This window comes from Carassius carassius, chromosome 26 (assembly GCF_963082965.1).
Source record: "Carassius carassius chromosome 26, fCarCar2.1, whole genome shotgun sequence".
In the NCBI taxonomy this organism is placed as follows: domain Eukaryota; kingdom Metazoa; phylum Chordata; class Actinopteri; order Cypriniformes; family Cyprinidae; genus Carassius; species Carassius carassius.
In genome coordinates this window covers 16,926,057-16,945,130 of record NC_081780.1, presented here as the reverse complement: position 1 = coordinate 16,945,130, position 19,074 = coordinate 16,926,057, and the positions used below count along the sequence as shown (strand labels likewise).

The window sequence follows — 19,074 nt, the reverse complement described above, 5'->3', positions numbered from 1 at the left end:
CATTTGACAAGTTACAGCATCTAAGTTATATATTTTGCTTTATAAATGTATGTAAACTTCAACCTACAATCTTGATGTTGAAAAAAATATTGTTCAGTAAGAGCAACGGTTTTATGAAATACTTTAAATTACATTGTAGGATGTTTGTATGTATGTTAATGTATAAGCAGACAAGATAATTATCAGCATACGAGTTATTAAAGGGAAACATTATCCTCCTTCCACATCCTTTAGAGCTCATACTTCTAAGAAGTTAATTAAAAGAAGAGAAATGGAGAGAGATGAGAGGTCTAGTGTTTCTCCTGATTACAGACATTCAGACTTTTAATTTGATTTGTAGTCTGAACAAGTCATGTCACTACCTGTGATGAACACTTCACTTTAAATACACTACACCCATTTTTCCAGCGCTGATGCATGCTAGAATATTTCGTATCTGAAAGATGCGCTCAAGGAACTTTTTTATGTAAAGCAGTTTGTAAATATTCAGTTTTAAGTGAAAGACCAGATTATCTCTGTGCTTAAACATTGTAGCATTGTTTTTGTATTTTTACACATCGTGCACTAGTTATGAAAAACAATTTGATATAACTGATGTATAAAATGTACAACTGTTTACAATTTCAGCTGTGAACTTGTATTGATTTCTTTAAAATTGTAGCAATGTCAACACGCATATTAAATTTCTTCAACATGAGGAGACATCTTGTTGAAAAATGTTAACTCGATGCCTTATTTGGATGAAAACTAATAAAACGTATCAGGTTACTAATGTAACCATGGTTCCCTGAGAGGGAACGAGACACTGCGTCCTCTAGTGGTCACTTTGGGGAACACCTGGTCATGACCCGTGTCTGAAGCATACTTTGAAAAACGCTAACGTGTTGGCCGGCGACAGCCTCTGACGTCACTACCGGCGCGACTATAAATACGCGCCCATAGGACCCTTCACTTATCTTCTTCGTGAAGCTTGTGTCCGAAGCATGGCAGGGAGCTAGAGGAAGCAGTGTCTCGTTCCCTCTCAAGGGAACTTCCAACTGCGTCCTCTAGGGGTCGCTTTGGGGAACAGTATACCCACACCGCCATGCTGAGGGGAGTGCAGGCCAGAATCATGGCAAACACTATGTACCAACTCTACCATTTCACTGTGAGTCACCCCTGGGATGGTTAGATGGCTGTCCATGACATTATCCCTTACGGCCAAAGGCCTAAGCTACATACCCATTTTACCTGTAGGGCCTCGGCTTGGGGTAGAGCTGAAGGCTTGGAATCACGAAAGATTCCTTTAAAGGGATACGGCTAAGAACCTAGCATGTTCTTTACCAAGTCTTGCCTGTCACACAGGGGCTACCGCTAGCTTTCGCAAAAACTTGCCGAAAGAGCTGTCTCAACAGTTCTCTAGTAGCAACGCCCTGTTCTAGATAGGTATCGGAGGATACCTGGGTGGAGTGGCTCCCAAGATGAACGGGGCTTTAACCAACTCAAGAAAGGGCACGAAGCAACCACGCAAAGTCCTCACCATATAGTATTTTAGAAAGAACGCAGAGTACTAGCGTGCGAACTTACCACAGTGTGGATTTCAGAAAGTGTGCAAAGACTTCACGTGCACACTTACCATAGCATGGATTTACAAATACTGTTCTAAAGAGGGTTACCATGGCGTCCAGCCCCAGTGGAGCTGGATGAGTCAGAGGAAGCCAGAGGGGATAGTGCGATGCTCTCTAGAGTCGCAAACCAATCCACCCAGGTCTGGCCAACCTCTCCAACTCTGCTTCATCACCTTGGTGCGAAGGTGCCATTCCCCGAGCATCAGCCCCTGCCTCAACAGGATGTCTGCTCTCACAGTGCATCTCAAAAACAGTATGTAGTACTGGAGCGCTCTGGTGAAAAAAACGAGAATTCAGTCTCATAAGAGAGGAGGACTTTAGTGCTGCTAAACTACCACGAGAATTGCCCAAACAGCCCCTCATGTTGAGGGAAGCGATGCTTGAGGTGTATAACAAATACACACTGGCTGAATGAAGCCCAAGGAACCCAGGGCTAATCATCTTAAGAAAGGGACCGAAGCGGAGCGCGTAACCCCTACCGTACAGGATTTCAGAAAGTGCGCAGAGTCTTGCATGCACACTTACCACTTACGTGGATTTCAGAAAGTGCACAGATTCTTGCGTGCACACTTACCACTTACGTGGATTTCAGACAGTGCGCAAAGGGTGACCTGGCCAGACATCCATGAAATTTCCTGCAGTGCTGCAAGGAAATTCACAGAGTTTGTTAGTAGACATATAACCACCAGCATTATAACACCCATAAGCAGATAAAGAAAGGGTTACATACTCACCCACCCTCCTGTACCGGAGTCCCGCTTACGGGGCGCCCCCTTTTGGTCCGGACCATCAGTAAGGTGGTTACTATGAATATAGGACCAACCAAAAACATCGTAGGTCCAGCATAGGAAACTGTTATGTGAGAAATTTTTCACCTAACCTCGATCAGGTGGAGAGCTGGTGGTTACAGGGGAATTAGGCAGGGGAGGAGTTAAAAACATCCAAAGGAAGTGAGTAACTACTTAGGTATCGCTCCGATCCAGACGAGAACGCTGCCTTGTCTGAATCACATCCCTCAGGTCCCACTTACCTCTTCGTGACCCACGATTCCTCTGGCCCCTGCCCTTAGGCGGGGGAGGAGCGCGAGCCGCGACACTAGCCTTCTATGCCCGTCTTTGATCCTCAGATCGAGCGCCCTTGCCTCCCTGAACTTTTCGACCACCATCTCGACGGAGGTACCGAAAAGCTCAGAAGGCGAGACCGGAGCATCGAGAAGAAACCCCCTTTCTTCCCTCCCGATGTCTGCCAGGTTCACCCACAGATGTCTCTCCATTACCACCATGGCTGCCATAGACCTGCCCATGGTGGAGGCGGCCTGCTTGGTAGCACGGAGAGAGAGGTCTGTGGTGCGGCGCAGCTCGGCTACCTGGTCAGCTGAAAGGCCCTCGCCTGTATCCAGGTCCTTCAGCAGGTCAGCCTGGTAAGCCTGAAGCACTGCCATCGTGTGCAACGAAGACACAGCATGACCTGCTGCTGCGTATGCTTTACCATTTAAGCGGGATGTATCCTGGAGGGGCTTGGATGGCAAAGAGAGAGATTTAAGAGAGGATGTTTCCCCCACAGAGAGATAGCTAGCCAGCGTCTCTTCTACAGGGGGCATCCTCTCATAGCCGTTTTCGTGCATGCCCTCGATATTAGCATAACTGCTGAAACCGATGGATGCGAGAGGAAAATGGCCTCTTCCATTCCTTTTCGACTTCTGCATGTAAGTCAGGCAAGAATGGAAGGCTCACCTGGGCTGGAGGGCTATGGTCAGACAAATAACGTTCATTGAGGCGACCTCGCGGCGTCACTTTTCTGGCACGCTTCCATGGCAAGTCTAATTTTGCCGTGGAGCGATCCACAACCTCTAACAGCTCCCCATACGCAGGGCAGGAGGATTGAGAAGGCTGAGCCTCAGCTTCTTCGCCACTCTCAGATATCTCCTGCTCTTTCTGGGTAGAACCCAGCAGAGCACTAACTTCAGTATCAGAATGGGTTAATGACAACGCATCTTCCTCCTGAAGTTCACTCTCGTCTGCCGCCGGAGAGTGTGAAAGGAAAAGTCCCCCTCTACACTCCTCAGCGAGATCCACTTGTGATCCCCACGAGCTCATTCTCCTCCGTGCCTCGGCAACGGCGGGTCCTGAGCCACGGGAACCAGATGGCTGTCCCTCTTTCCTCGAAAAGAAAGACAAACGAGAGCGGAGCTTTTTTACAGAAAAACGCTTGCAGTGCAAGCAGATTGCCCCCTCAAGGACATCGCGCGCGCGTGCTCTTCGGCCAAACAAGAGACGCAAAGTCTGTGTGTGTCATCAGGTGTCAAATAACGCTGACATGGATGCACACACTGTTTAAACGCCTTTTGGATGGATGCCATGATAACAATGATAGATCGCTCTTACCGTTTTGATCATTTCTCAGATGCACACTTCAAACAAAACAGTCAATGAAGACGAAGAAGATAAGTGACGGGTCCTACGGGCGCGTATTTATAGTCGCGCCGGTAGTGATGTCAGAGGCTGTCGCCGGCCAACACGTTGGCGTTTTTCAAAGTATGTTTCAGACACGGGTCACGACGAGGTGTTCCCCAAAGCGACCACTAGAGGACGCAGTTCGAAGTTCCCTTGACAGGGAACTACAGTTTTGAGTAACTTAAACATAAATTATGAAGTGATATGAAAGATTGCTTGTAATATAAAGTCCAATCTAGAAATAATTTTGTAGCAGTAAGTTGTCACTTAGAATTAGATAAATTATTTTTTCAGAAGATTTGTTTTCTTAATGTAGTTTTTATATTCTAATTGTTTGATCAAAGTTATACTGCATTAACCATAATTTGAACCATAGGGTCATTGTGTGGATAAACGTTAAAATATTTTTTCGCTATCAGAAAGCAGGGTCACGTCTCCAGACCTTTTATGTGAAGTATATTAATAACCACAGCCAACAAAGTCCTGTGTGACAAAGGGGCTCTAAGAGTTAAGCAAACTTAGGTAAGAACACCTGGAAGGGTGGGTCCTGAAAACCATTTGACCCCGGACTGATGACAGGGGCCAAACAGATCACTCTCAACCAGATATTAGTCAAGTCGGTCACAATTTCTCAGCTGTTAAGTTACGGATATAACACCCCTCTCAGAAAAAAAGGTGCAAAAGCTCTCACTGGAGCAGTACCAATATGTACTTTTAAGCTACTAATATGCACCCTTTAGGGGTAAATAAGGTACAAAGGTGTATCTTTTGAAAGGGTACTGTGACAGTATTTATTTGTGCTGTTGAGGTTTGTTTAACATTATCATTTTTTCACTTTGCTAATAGTGACCCTTTTCTCTTTGCCACCATAATGACCAACTTTCTAAGAAGTTCTGTAAGTATTTCTCTACTTAAATTATCTCTTTTGGCAGTATATTTGAAGCAATTTAGCATTTGAAAAATACATACAATAAGAAACAAAAAACATTAGGAACGTGTTGTTGAAAATATTAATTACCTTTATTAAACATCTGAAAGATTAGTAAATCAGAAGGATGCATGTCATCAAGATTCTGTCTGATGCGTTATGCATTACCAATAAATGGCAGATATGTAATCAAAAAATTAAATTCAAAGCTATTTTTAGAATTTATAAAGTGTATACCACCATTTAGTCAGACTACAACAAACATTGAAAAAATAATTATTATGGCTACAGTGACAATTGTTTTGTCACACTGAATGATTTTTAATAAATATCTGCTGAAATTATATATATAAAAAGCAAATAATGACCAATAACAGATATTGTACCAATATGTCATACATCCCTGACAATGATTATTTTCATTTTTTAATCTTAATTTATTTCTTGAACTGAAGCTGAATCAAGTTGCATTTAGTACTTTTTAAAAAATAATAAAAAATATTAATATTTCAAAATAATTATTGACATCTTTATTGATGTTTTCTATCTATCTATCTATCTATCTATCTATCTATCTATCTATCTATCTATCTATCTACACTTAATCTCTGAGTTCTCTACAAAGATTTATACTTCTTTATCCTTTACTTTTTTGTTATTTACCAAAAAGAAAACAGCCTATTGTTAACGTTTAAAGTATAAGTACAATTTTTTTTCTTCAAAAAACAGTCAGTTACACTTTATTTTAAGGTGTTATTGTAACAGTGTGATAATACATTTGAGTACTGAGTAATATTAATTAACTACATGATTAGGATTAGGGTTACTTGCATGCAATTATGCACAATATATTGTTATTATAATAGTAACTTGCAACAATGACACCTTAAAATAAAGTGTTACCAAACGGTCTTATTATATTAACTAAAAATATACAATATATATTTGTAGATTACTACAATAATGTTCACAACATGTTCACACATAACTGAATATAAATCATGTACTTAAAACACTGCCCATGTTGTTTGTGACCCATCAGTCCAGTAGAAGTATAGTGTGTATGTGTTTGTCTCAGTGTGTGTTGGTTCCATTAGCCCAGTCTCCTGTGTCAAACAGATGGGACACCACGTAATCACTGTATTGTCCATCAATCAGTTTAGCCGCATTGTTTTTGGCAAACCAGCAGTCTACAGTCTGTTTTCCAGAGTAGATTCGCCTGCTCTTCTTAATGACAGTGACAGTGCGATCCTTCACCTTTAGGGCAGGGTAACTTGTTAGAGTGATATTTTTCCCAAGCGTTTCCTGTGTGCTGTTTTCTCCAGCCATGCTGACATTTCCAGGAAGCTGCGTCAATCCAATGTCTTCATACAGGAACTGGCCTGTAAGTACAAGAATGTATCTCTTATTTAATATGTAGAATTTGTAGACCTGTTCCAAAGTCTACTGCGCTTCCTATGCCTACATTTAGCTTTCATGTGCATGTTTGTGGAGAAAACATGGCCAAATTGACTGCGACAAACTTTCTGAGAAAGTCCATCCAAGATCGTCGACAAAGTAAGACAAAGGTGACCTATAAATAAATCAACTTTTTTATTCAGTATTGAAATGTATCAGCAAAAAAGGTAAACCTCATTACAGTGGGCTTTTTATTTAAAATTTGGTGTATTTTATGGTTCACAAAATTCAAAGTGTGGTTCAACACAACTCTCTGTTCGATACTTTCGGTATGGGGTAATTGGTCGCAATGTTTTAAACCATGAAGGCGAGCCAATTGATATCACACACAAGCAAAATGCAAACTTTGCGCTTTGCGTTTATATTTTAATTATAGGCCTATAATTCATTGTATAATAGACTTGTTTAAAATACTTTTTTTTTTAAATTTTAATTTAGAGGTAAATAGCCTAATCTTTTGTTATCCTTGCAGCGCATCAGTTATGCAGTAATTATTGTGGCGGGGGATACATTAATTGGAAATGCCAGATCCTCTAAATATTGCCAATAATTGATGTTTTTGACAATATCTCATCTTTCGACACAACCCAGCAAGGGGAGGTTATCACACCACTAGACAGACATCACGTTGCCTGTTACGTTTTTTGGGTGCCTTGTTTAGTGCAGTGTCATTAAATTATATTTCACACATTTTAAGCTCTTTTATTTTCCAAATGTAATAGGATTAGTCCAACAAATCATTCGGTTTATAATGCGTAGTGAACCGAAATCCTTGTATTGAACGGATCAATACAAATACGTGAATCATTACACCCCTAGTGGAAGGCACAGGACCATTAAAATATTCTTCCAATTATATCTCTCGGGCTGAGAGCTACGATTAAGAATGAAATGCGCTATTATTGTAATATTATGCACTTTCAACTGTTTCCTCAACAGTTTCCTCAACAGCTAATGAAACTTGACAGCGTTGCATTCAACCTCCACCAACGCCATCTCATCGCATCGCTGTTGAGCCTCAGATCTACCTGTGTGTGTTCATGTGTTTTTGAGGAGGTGTGACTTTGCAGACTGATTTGCAGTACAAATAATTATTTGCTATTGCCAGCGTTTCCGAAATCGCCTACACTCTTAAAATTAATAATTTCTTTATTGGCATCCATGGTTCTATGAAGAACCTTGAACATCCATGGAACCTTTCAAATGCAGAAAAGGTTCTTTATAGACAAAAAAAAGGTTCTCTCTAAAATGCTCTTCAAAATGTTTTGTTTAAGAACTGTTCACTCAAATGTTCCTCTTGGTTCCCTTTTGGAACCTTTATTTTTAAAAGTGCACTCTACTTTTAATTTAACTCCCTGCATATAGATCACCTCTGCTTGTTTTCTCAAGTTCCCGCAACATTACAACAAGATTTTAAAACATGTGTATGCACGCTTATTGCTTACCTAGCAACCCATGCGTATCCTTGCTCAATCCTATGCTGTTAGCAATGTAAAACCCCAGGTGGTCCCGCTGATAGGGCGCTGGGTTTTTGTAATGGTGGAATAAGATGACAAACTGGATAGTTCCTAGGATGGTCACTGTTAGGTTTGTGTTAGCAATAATGACCACAGCCAGGTTTGCGGTTTCGACAGAAATGCTGGCGCTGGATGGAAGGATCATCCGGTCCCGGTCGTCCAGTATGACCTTTTGTGGGGTCACTTCAATGTAAGAGCGGTGTGGTTTATTGGCTACTATAGTTATGGTGCTGAAATATGTCCTCTGTTCTTTATGACTTCCGGCTGGAGCAGGAGCTCCAATCAATGCTCCGTTCACAGTCACGCCTAATGGGAACAAATACATACATATTAATGTAAAGGCTCCATATTAATAACATTTTATAAATATAAAGTACAACTATAATATGAAATGACAGTTTACACAGTTTAAAATAATAATACAAATAAATATTAAATATCAGTAAAAATATGATAAATATGAAAATTCTATCATAGTTTGCTTACCCTGAAGTTGTTCCAAACCTGTATGAATGTGATTCAGCTGTTGAATACCAAAGAAACCTTTTGAAGAATGTTAGTAATCAAACATTTGCTGGTAGCCATTGACTGTGGGATCATAGTGCGGGAAATAAATACTATGGAAGTCAATATCTACCGTCAACTGTTTGAGTAACAAAATTCTTCTAAATATCTTTTGTGTTCTGCATAATTCTGACAGGTTTGGAACAACTTAAGGGTGCATAAATGACACATATTTTCTTTTTTTGGGTGAACTGTCCCTTTAAATTGGCCAAGAATCGTCACTAATGCAAATCTCAATAAACAGTGTAGTTGAATACTTGTAAAATACTGTGTAAATACTTATTAAGTGTAAATACTACACACAAAAAAAGTATATTCCAGTTGTTTACCTGAGTGTTTATGGTCAGTCACCAGTCTGAGAATGTGTCCTGGTTCTCCATTAATGTTGAAACACACTGTCAGTTTACTGTGAGGAACCTCCACCACAAAATGAGGGTCGCCATCAGCTAAAGACAGATATATAGATAGATAAATAATGAAATGAGACAGAAAATATATTTTAATCCATTTTGACTTGAATAAGGATCATTTGTAGAACATTGTGTGAATGTATTGTACTTTTTTCTTTCTAAAAGTTGTGGTTAAATACTTTGTTGTATGTAAGTAAATCAAATTATCCAAGCGCGTTGGTTATGTGCAATCTGAACAACCCCTGTGAATTCTCTCATTTAGCAAGTGTGATTTGTGGTTCCATCTTATGCAACATTTTATATGAGATCACAAATCATTCCAACAGAAAAGTGGCTTTTCAAAGCTTTCAGATTGAACTTGAATGGAAGCCATGTTTTATTCATCTGATGCATGCATCTAACAGATTTACCCCATTTAAAACTTGAAAAAGATTATTTGGATTACTGTAAACTATGTTTAACCCTCATGCACAAATACTGACTGCATCAATGTACAGGTGCATCTCAATAAATTAGAATGTCATGGAAAAGTTAATTTATTTCAGTAATTCAACTCGAATTGTGAAACTTAATTTCAATGCAAACAAACTGGAGTAGTTTAAGTCAGCACATTAGAATATGGTGACATGCCAATCAACTAATCAATTCAAAACACCTGCAAAGGTTTCCTGAGCCTTCAAAATGATCTCTCAGTTTGGTTCACTAGGCTACACAATCATGGGGAAAACTGCTGATCTTACAGTTGTCCAGAAGACAATCATTGACACCCTTCACAAGGAGGGTAAGCCACAAACATTCATTGCCAAAGAAGCTGGCTGTTCACAGAGTGCTTTTTCCAAGCATGTTAACAGAAAGTTGAGTGGAAGGAAAAAGTGTGGAAGTAAAAGATTCACTATCAACCGAGAGAACCGCAGCCTTATAAGGATTGTCAAGCAAAATCAATTCAAGAGTTTGAGTGAACTTCACAAGGAATGGACTGAGGCTGAGGTCAAGGCATCAAGAGCCACCACACACAGACGTGTCAAGGAATTTGCTGAACCACAGACAACGTCAGAGGAGCCTTGCCTGGGCTAAGGAGGAGAAGAACTGGATTGTTGCCCAGTGGTCCAAAGTCCTCTTTTCAGATTAGAGGAAGTTTTATATTTCATTTGGAAACCAAAGTCCTAGAGTCTGGAGGAAGGGTGGAGAAGCTCATAGCCCAAATTTTTATTGAAGTCCAGTGTTAAGTTTCCACATTCTGTGGTGATTTGGGGGTGTTTTTTGAAAACCAAAGTCACTGCACCCATTTAACAAGAAATTATGGAGCACTTCATGCTTCCTTCTGCTGACCAGCTTTTTGAAGATGCTGATTTCATTTTCCAGCAGGATTTGGCACCTGCCCACACTGCCAAAAGCACCAAAAGTTGGTTAAATGACCATGGTGTTGTTGTGCTTGACTGGCCAGCAAACTCACCAGACCTGAACCCCAGAGAATCTATGGGGTATTGTAGAGAGAAAATTGCAAACAATGCAGATGAGCTGAAGGCCACTGTCAAAGAATCCTGGGCTTTCATACCACCTCATCAGTGCCACAAACCGATCACCTCCATGCCACACCGAATTGAGGCAGTAATTAAAGCAAAAGGAGCCCCTACCAAGTATTGAGTACATGTACAGTAAATGGACATACTTTACAGAAGACCAACAATTCAGTTAAAAAAAAAAATCTTTTTATTTTATTGGTCTTATGAAGTATTCTAATTTGTTGAGATCCTGAATTGGTGGTTTTTGTTAAATGTGAGCCAAAATCATTACAATTAAAAGAACCAAAGACTTAAACTACTTCAATCTGTGTGCATTGAATTTATTTAATACACAAGTTTCACAATTTGAGTTAAATTACTGAAATAAACTTTTCCACGACATTCTAATTTATTGAGATGCACCTGTATTCTGATGTGCATATGACAAAATGCTAAACACACTAACATACTTGCTCCACAATATTAATGGTTGCCAGGGTGTTGCAGTGTTCTGAGTGTTCTAGTGCATTTTTGTGAGTTTGCTATGCTGTTTCTAGAGTGTATGCTTACTGTCAAAAAGCCTATACCTTCTTGTTTCATGCTGTTTTTTAGTTTTGTTTCATTTTGGTTTGTTTTACATCTTGTTAGCATTACTGGCACCTTTTACTTTGTTCTTTTAATTATATTTGTTAACATCACTATATTTTCTTTTTTGTTTTTAGTCACTGCTTGTATTGTTTGTATTGATAGTTTGGCAATAGCGTGTTGTGTTGTTAGCATTAGTGGTGCTTTTTACTTTTATTTATCAATATCACTATATATTATTTTTATGTTCACTGTTTGTATTGATGCTTTGGCATTATTTTGTGTTGCTATGCAGCTGTTTGTTTGTTTAACATTTTGTATTGTCAGCATTTGTAGCACCTTCTACTTCTTTTAATTCTTACTTTTTTCTTTAACGTTTAATTACTACATTTTTCTTTTTCTTTTTTTGGTCACTGCTTGTATTGTTGGTATTGCTGCTATGGCAGTATAGTGTGTGTAACAACCATGCCAATAAAGTATTCTAAAATAGAAAATATAATTGATAAGGATGCACAATTTGAGGCCTAATTCATATCCATAGTACAAAGAGTAAGCAATGAGTTATGGACTGATGCTCTGAAGTGTACTACTTAAGGGGTTTGTTGAAATCTTGCCTTTTTTCCCATCAACCCCCAAACACAGGCATGTGAATTAGAGCCCATACACAACTGTCAGTAGCAATTAACTGCGCTCTGATGAGGCCCCTTTACCTGAACAGAACAAATTACAAGCCGCCCAGACGATGTGAACTGACAATACTGCCACTTTCAACTACACTCACTCACATTCGCAGTGAAATGCAACACAGATGTAGAAAAATGTAGAACTACCGGATGTTTTGGATAAGATCACAGGTTTTTTGGCAGGTTTACTGACGCCACCTGGAGATAAATGGAAAACAGAGAAATCGTCATGGATTGTTTGAATTGCCTTAATATTTTCAAGACCGATTGTGTAATGACAGTCATAACGATTCTAAATATGATCTAAAACAAATGTTTTACTTTCTTTCCATTTTAAATAAACACACTTGTTGCCTTGGAGACTGCAGAAATCGGCTTGGGCGGTTGATTTCTGTGCAGGCTCTGGGGCGTTAAACTGTTGTTGTCTTCCAACAGCTGATTGGATGACTCAGCAGGGGGTGGAGCCTCGGTGGCCTCTGCCTCTTTCTGTGTCTGTGCTAAAGTTCCATCGACCAGCACTTGTGGCTTCTCCACTATCATTTGGGTGAGTGGCGTAAGGAAATTATACGTTAACGAAAGATTTGTAGCTTGTTGCGTGTAATTTTCCCGCTCTGCGCTCGTCTGACTGCGCAGTCTTCCTTTTAGCCCGTCTTTAACGCTCAGGTATCCCCACAGTCGTTCCACGTAATCCCTCGCGTTTGGACCGGCCTCTGCTTCCGCTAGCCGCCGGTCAGTTTCCTTCTCTCGCTCGTGTATTGACACGTCTTTCTCCAGCACGATGCTTCGCTCGCTGTTGCTGGCGGTAACCTGAACGTGCAGCAGATCTGAGCTGCGATTGGTCAGTTTTCCGGCTACAACGAGCTCAGAGCCGTTGAAGTAGTTTGTGAAAAGGTTCTGGGTGATGTATTCCACAGCATCCTCAGAGTATTGCACCCGGATGTCGGATAACAGCGGAGTGCCGATCTCATCGTAGAACCTATAGAGAAATAGTAGGTGAAAGATAGACAGGAAAGAGGGGAGAACAGGAATAAGGTCACAGTGTTACACTGTTGCTTCAGATTGTGGGTTAATAAGTTATGCATTCTTTACCTTAAACTTTACCTATAAACTTTTAGAGTGGGACCCAATTGCTAAGCCTTGTGTAAAGATTTGTCTTCCAATGTCAACTTTTGACCTTTATCCTTGCCTTGTTTTTTTTGGGGTGGGGGTGGGGGGGTTTGGGTGTTGGGTGTTGGGTGTTGGGGTTTGGTCACAAAATGCCACACATGCTGTCATACTTGCCTCATATTATTAATAGTTGCCCGGGTGTTGCTATGCAGTTGTTTTGAGTGTTAAAGTGCATTGCTATATGGTTGTTAGGGCGTTCTGAGAGGTTGCTAGGGAATTGCTAGATGTTTTCTAGGGTGTTTACAAAATAGCCTACCTTTTTATTTTTTTTGGAATTTTATTCAGCGAGCATTAACTTATGGCCCTGTTCTCTGACTCAGATCAACTGATAACACTTTAATACTTTATTTTTACTTTTTAGTACTTTTTGTCAGTTTTGAAGCTTCATGATGTTAAAAATAATCGCTAGAACATTCTCCTAAACTTCTCTTTTTGTGTTGAGTATATTGAGTATTGAAGGTTGAGTATATGATGACCAAATATTTATTTTTTGCCTGAAGTTACACTTTAACTGGTTCATAGACTCACCCTTTGAGCATGAAACTGGCATCTGCATCCTCTGGGATTCTCCTCATGGTTCCACAGTTCTCCAGGGACATCCTCTCCAAGAGCCTGTAGTCCACGTCATCACCCATCCCAATAGTGAAGAGGCAGAACTTCTCCTGCACTGCTGCTTTGGTGTTGCCAATGATGACCGGGCGCTGAACCACACCAACGGTGGGCCGCCCATCGGTCAGGAAGATTATGAGTGACACGCTGTTGTGATGGGACTCTTCTTTGCTGGAGAGGTAGTCACGGAGTAAGGCCGAGCCTGCCTGAATGCCACCATTGATGTCAGTGCCTGAGAACATTTTAAATGAAAGAGGAAATGAGTTCAACAAAAATTTTTAACTCTGTCATTATTTAATTATCCTCATGTCATTCCAAATCAGTATACTAGCAGTTAATAGTAACAATGTTGGTCAAGCATCTATCTATATTGTATTGAATACTATTATAGTACTTATTTTTAAAATTTCAGTTTTCATTTTAAATGTAAAGTTTTAGTAATTTTGCTATGTGCTTTTTGTCATTTTTATTAGTTTTTTGTTTTCTTAAACATATCTATGTTACCTTTATTTGTTATTTCTGGTTTAGTTTTAGTGATCATATTACTTCAAAGGTATTTATTTCAGCTAGTTGCCAGCTTTTCTTATTTTGGAAATTTATTTAATTTCATATTTATTTCAGTTAAAAACAACACATTGAGGGTTTTTTGTTCTTGTTTTTTTTTTTTTGTTGATGAACTGTTTCTTTAAATGATTTAAATGAGAATAAATTAGATGGTTTAAATGTGTAACAGGGTGTGTTTAGGAGTGTGTATGATTTTCAACCTCCAGTGGGTGAGATCATGTAGATGAACTTCTTGGCATCACGTATATTGTTGGGAGTGACTGGCACGAGTTTGCCCGCCTGCCACACACGGATGCGATTGGAAAAAGTGACAAAATTGAAGTGATCATTGGGCCGCAGCTCGCGTAGGATCGTGAACAGAGCTTCTTTGGTCTGCATGAGAGATATTAAAAGAGAACTATTGAACTCTGTCATTCTGCTATGAGATGGGTGTATGCATGTGCATGTGTCCAGCTATGAGATCACAAGAACCAGCTGGAAAAAAACGGATCACAATATCATTCCCTCCTTCAGATAATAACACACTACATCTCTGAAGACAGAAATGCTGTATATTAATTTTAGCACCATTCATCTGAGTGTGGAGAACTGATTTCTTCAGTTTTATTTACCTGTCTGATTTTGGTTCCAACCATGGAAGCGCTGGTATCAATCACAAATACAACATTCTTTGACACGACAGGCAGGTCTTTGGGGGCAAAATAGTGTACAAAATGTCCATCTAGCACCTGAAAGAAAGCAGATACTTTGACAGCCATTTAATCTTTGTAAAGTGTGTGTACACGAGAAAGCAATGAGCTCAGTGTGCTGGAGGAGTCATCATTAGTCTTCAGTGACTTCATCACTTTCTGAATGGACTTCAGAAATGTTGGGAGCCAATAGAAAGCATAACAAAAATGAAATGAAAAGAAAGACAAAAAAGCTAAATAACTTACATTTCAGAGTTAAGAGTGCACGTTAATAATACAATAAAATATTGAGAGTATGGGTGTATGTATACCTGTATATTGCCGATGCCAATTTCTCTCTCTACATCATAGCGCACCACAAATTCTCCAAGCATGCCGTTGGTCGCAATCTTGGCCTGCTGGACAATGTTGGGCGTGAAGCGGATCTTGCAGAAGGTTTCATTTTGCTTGACTACTGTGGAAACGGGTGGTCCTACTTTACCTGGATGTAAACAAATGGTCATGTACCATTTTACTTTTTGACAACTTTAACTAACCTGCTGTAGTTTTATTGATGTTTTATTAATAGGTCTTTAACAGGCAAAAAACAGGCAAAAGTGGAAGAAACGTAACTGGAACTAGTGCCAACTATCTTGCAGTTTTGGCGGCTCAATGTTGTAAAATGTGAAAGTAAAAGAAAGTGAAAAGTGAAGTGACATTCAGCCAAGTATGGTGACCCATACTCAGAATTTGTGCTCTGCATTTAACCCATCTGAAATGCACACACACAGAGCAGTGAACACACACACACACTGTGAGCACACACCCGGAGCAGTGGGCAGCCATTTATGCTGCGGCGCCCGGGGAGCAGTTTGGGGTTCGGTGCCTTGCTCAAGGGCACCTAAGTCATGGTATTGAAGGTGGAGAGAGAACTGTACATGCACTCCCCCCACCCACAATTCCTGCCGGCCCGGGACTCAAACTCACAACCTTTCGATTGGGAGTCCGACTCTCTAACCATTAGGCCATGACTTTCCCAAATAGTCTAATATTTAAAACCAAACCAGTGACAGCACATCTACATACACACTCAAGAATCAAAGTGGATTCAGCTGGTTACCATCTGCTTTCCCATTGCCATTGGAAGATGGAGTTTTGCCATTTCGTAGGGGTAAGACTTCAAGGTACGTAATGCGAGAGTGCTCGACTATAGTAACTCCCACGCTGAGTCTGCTGACCAATTGCATTGGCCGAACACTAGTCACGTGCTCGTAACGTCCCAATCGTCTCTGCAGCAGCTCTTCGTAGGTCAGGAGGAACACAGCGCGGTTGCGTCCAGGAATGGTGACTTCCATTCGAAACACCTCCATCTCACCCTCACTGACAAGGAGAGAAGAAAACATTAATTTGGAAATCTTGCCAAATGATCTGTCACGAGCTTTGCCAAACCATATTTCAATACAGCCGATCTTTGAGAGAAAATATATCTCCAATTTCTCATCATCTTTCATATTTCTTGTTCACTCACTTACAAGCTAATTAAATACACATGTTAGAATTTACACAATAAAAGGCTCCAAACTTCGCAATGAAAGCACGTCTTGAATTCTCAGGCTTGCCACAAGGTGTGCTATAGTGAGTATAAGGACGTATAAAGTCTTCTTCAGTGGTCACTTCATACTTTCAGTACAACTGTAGTCATGGCAGAGCCACAGTTTGAAAAGAATCTTGCAGAGCAGGAATTAATTATAACTAGCTACATGAATAATCACGTTCAATTTAATTGCACAAACATTTGAGGGTAACTCGCTATCTTCACCTCTGTTCTGGTGTGTTCTTGTTCTTCTTGCCATTGTTTTCTCCACCTTCCTTCTTCTTCTTCTCTTTGGCCTTCACCTGGCTGGGAAATACTCGTCCTCCCACAATCCTTTGCCACCATACCAACAGTATGAAATGAGAATTGTCATTAATGCCATAGAAACAACAACATTTTACCACAGATACAGTATTTCTTGTGGTTAATGAGAATCTGAACTCTCTCAGGCCCTTCAATAACCTCTCTCAAGATATAAACACAGTACTTGAGCCTTTTAACAACTTACCCATTAACAGCCCAATTGAAAGTGCAAAACGTAGTAGGCTATATCATAGTCCTTGTTGGTATCCATTCTCAGAAGATTTTTTTCAAAGACCAAACCATTAAATGTACTTTCAGGAGACATTTCTATTACTCAAGTTAAAAAACGATTTCTAAATTCTCGAAAATAAAATATTCGTGGTATGGTTTGTATATATTCACTTACATGGTAAAGTTGGAGATGAATGCAGAGGTGGGGATGTGGAACTGAAAGACCCCCTGAGTAGCAGCCGAGTGTCTGTTGAGCATGCTACACGACACCGCAGTGAAAGCATAGCGGGAAATGATGGTGGTCTGGACGGACAGCTCCTGAATGTGAGGTTTAGTTTCCTGGCAGACGGAAGCAAGTTATGACCATAATTAAAATATACATGAATATTTAGAATACTTGTCATAAGAACATGCGTGATGAAGCCAAGTGGTTTGCGCTAAAGATCTGGGCTGATTGCCAAATAATTGTTTGGTCAAGTCCTCACAAAAAATCTTCCAAATTCCGCTAAAATAACTTGTCGATAAACTGTGGTCCAGAAATTGATGGGGCTTGTTGTCCCACCATATGGGGTACGTTTTCACAATCTAACCTCAGGCTTTTCAAAACTGAACTGACTTTGAGCTGAATAATGACACTATATTGTCTTCTTCAGCAGAGCTGCTTATAGCTGAATTGAACTTCTTTCATAATTCATGAACTTTACACAATTATTGAAATGAACTGAACAAACACTGAACTGACTTGAGCTGAATAATGACACAATTAGAGCTTACAGCAGATTTTGGATTTGTCTCATATTTGATGCAATTTACCTCATGAATTCATTAATCCCCCCTCCCTCCCCCCATTTACTGCTAAACTGAATATAATCATGAAACAAGTGAAATCATGAAATCAATATCTAAGTTTAAGACACACAAGCACGTGCTATAACACTCTCCATCAACGGCTAAAGAACAAACAGCAAGACTGAAGTGTTGAGAACTGCGTATGAAATTTTAAATGCAGTGGTGTTAAAGTCTTAAAGTGGCTATTATCTTGACTGTTGAAGTCACTAAATCCTAAAACCCCGACAGATGGAGCGCGGGTCTCGCGCGTCTTTACCTTAGTCAGAAGCGTTTTCACCTGCCGCGCGACTCTGAGAGGAGCCTTAAGACAAACACAAGACTGGTCAGATCCTAGATGTGACTATAATCAAGATGACATTTTCATATTTGAAATTCAAGCAAAATCCTACCGCATTTGGATCCACGTCAGAAATCGTGTATTCTTCAAATGCAACATATTCTGATAATTCAGTATCATCGGTTTGGCACCGAAAAACCGGACACAAAAACAAGACGAGGACTATGAGTAGCATCTTAGGATGTGATGGGCTATATCCCGCACTGGCTGCTCTCTGGAGTGAGAGGCTCGAGTGTACTTCAGGGGTCCCGGAGTGTGAACGGTTGTTGCATGCGTCCCACCCATCCGAAGACACGAGTGAAGTGTTTGGGAGGGAGCTCCGGTGATACTGGTGTCTAGACGCTTCACACTCGCGAGACTGGCCCCTGTTTTATCTTCTGAGGCAATTTGCGCAAATTAATAATCTGGGTAGTTTAGTTAAGACGAGCTGGCATTTTCATTGCACATAAACATTTATCTCCGTCCCATTTCGTCTTTATTAGATAACTTTCATAATCAATTAATAGGCCATGTTTCACTCTGATTTGATTGTGAACTCGGTAGTCGCGAAGATTTAGGCTACTTTTACCAACACATTTTCTCTTTTTAAGATAGAGTCGGATTAGTTTAGTAACTCAGAATATTAGGGTAGGTTGTAAGCTTGCATATTTGAATGAATGTCCTATGTTATAGCCTATATATCATACTTCCATCAACTGTCCTATAAGCTTCATTGGCAGTGTTCAAATTCAAGTATTGGTGCTGCTGTTGGCAGAACTTGCAGTAGCCTAGTTGTGGATTGTAGCCCCCCCTCTCGGAGCTCCAGCGCAACAACTTCGTTTGTGAGGCATTCAGTAAGCAAACGTTCTTTATAGCGGGAAAACGTTCTTCGGATTATTAAAAAGTTCCTCACGCTCAGATTTTCACGCCAACTTAATTTTCTAACGTGAAGTTTCGCTGTCTTTGTTGCCATCTACAGGACTGACGGATGATTGCGAATAAGGGACAGGATCCTGTCTGACTGGACATCTGCACATCTGAGGTGAGTTAATCGACTTTAAAGATC

The 19,074-nt window shown here is 40.2% G+C and overlaps 1 protein-coding gene across 1 annotated transcript; it reads right to left on the bottom strand.

The window, feature by feature from the left end:
• Positions 1-6,015: 6,015 nt before the first annotated feature.
• Positions 6,016-18,293, bottom strand: LOC132105900 (inter-alpha-trypsin inhibitor heavy chain H5-like). The gene is made up of 14 exons (XM_059511419.1): positions 18,082-18,293; positions 17,949-17,993; positions 17,019-17,182; positions 16,535-16,642; positions 15,836-16,095; positions 15,048-15,217; positions 14,659-14,775; positions 14,248-14,419; positions 13,403-13,715; positions 12,055-12,683; positions 11,855-11,905; positions 8,857-8,973; positions 7,892-8,269; positions 6,016-6,370 (listed from the first exon to the last, which is right to left on the bottom strand). Exons 1-14 carry the CDS (start codon positions 18,202-18,204, stop codon positions 6,063-6,065), a joined length of 2,955 nt encoding a protein of 984 aa, XP_059367402.1. The 5' UTR covers positions 18,205-18,293; the 3' UTR covers positions 6,016-6,062.
• Positions 18,294-19,074: the final 781 nt, after the last annotated feature.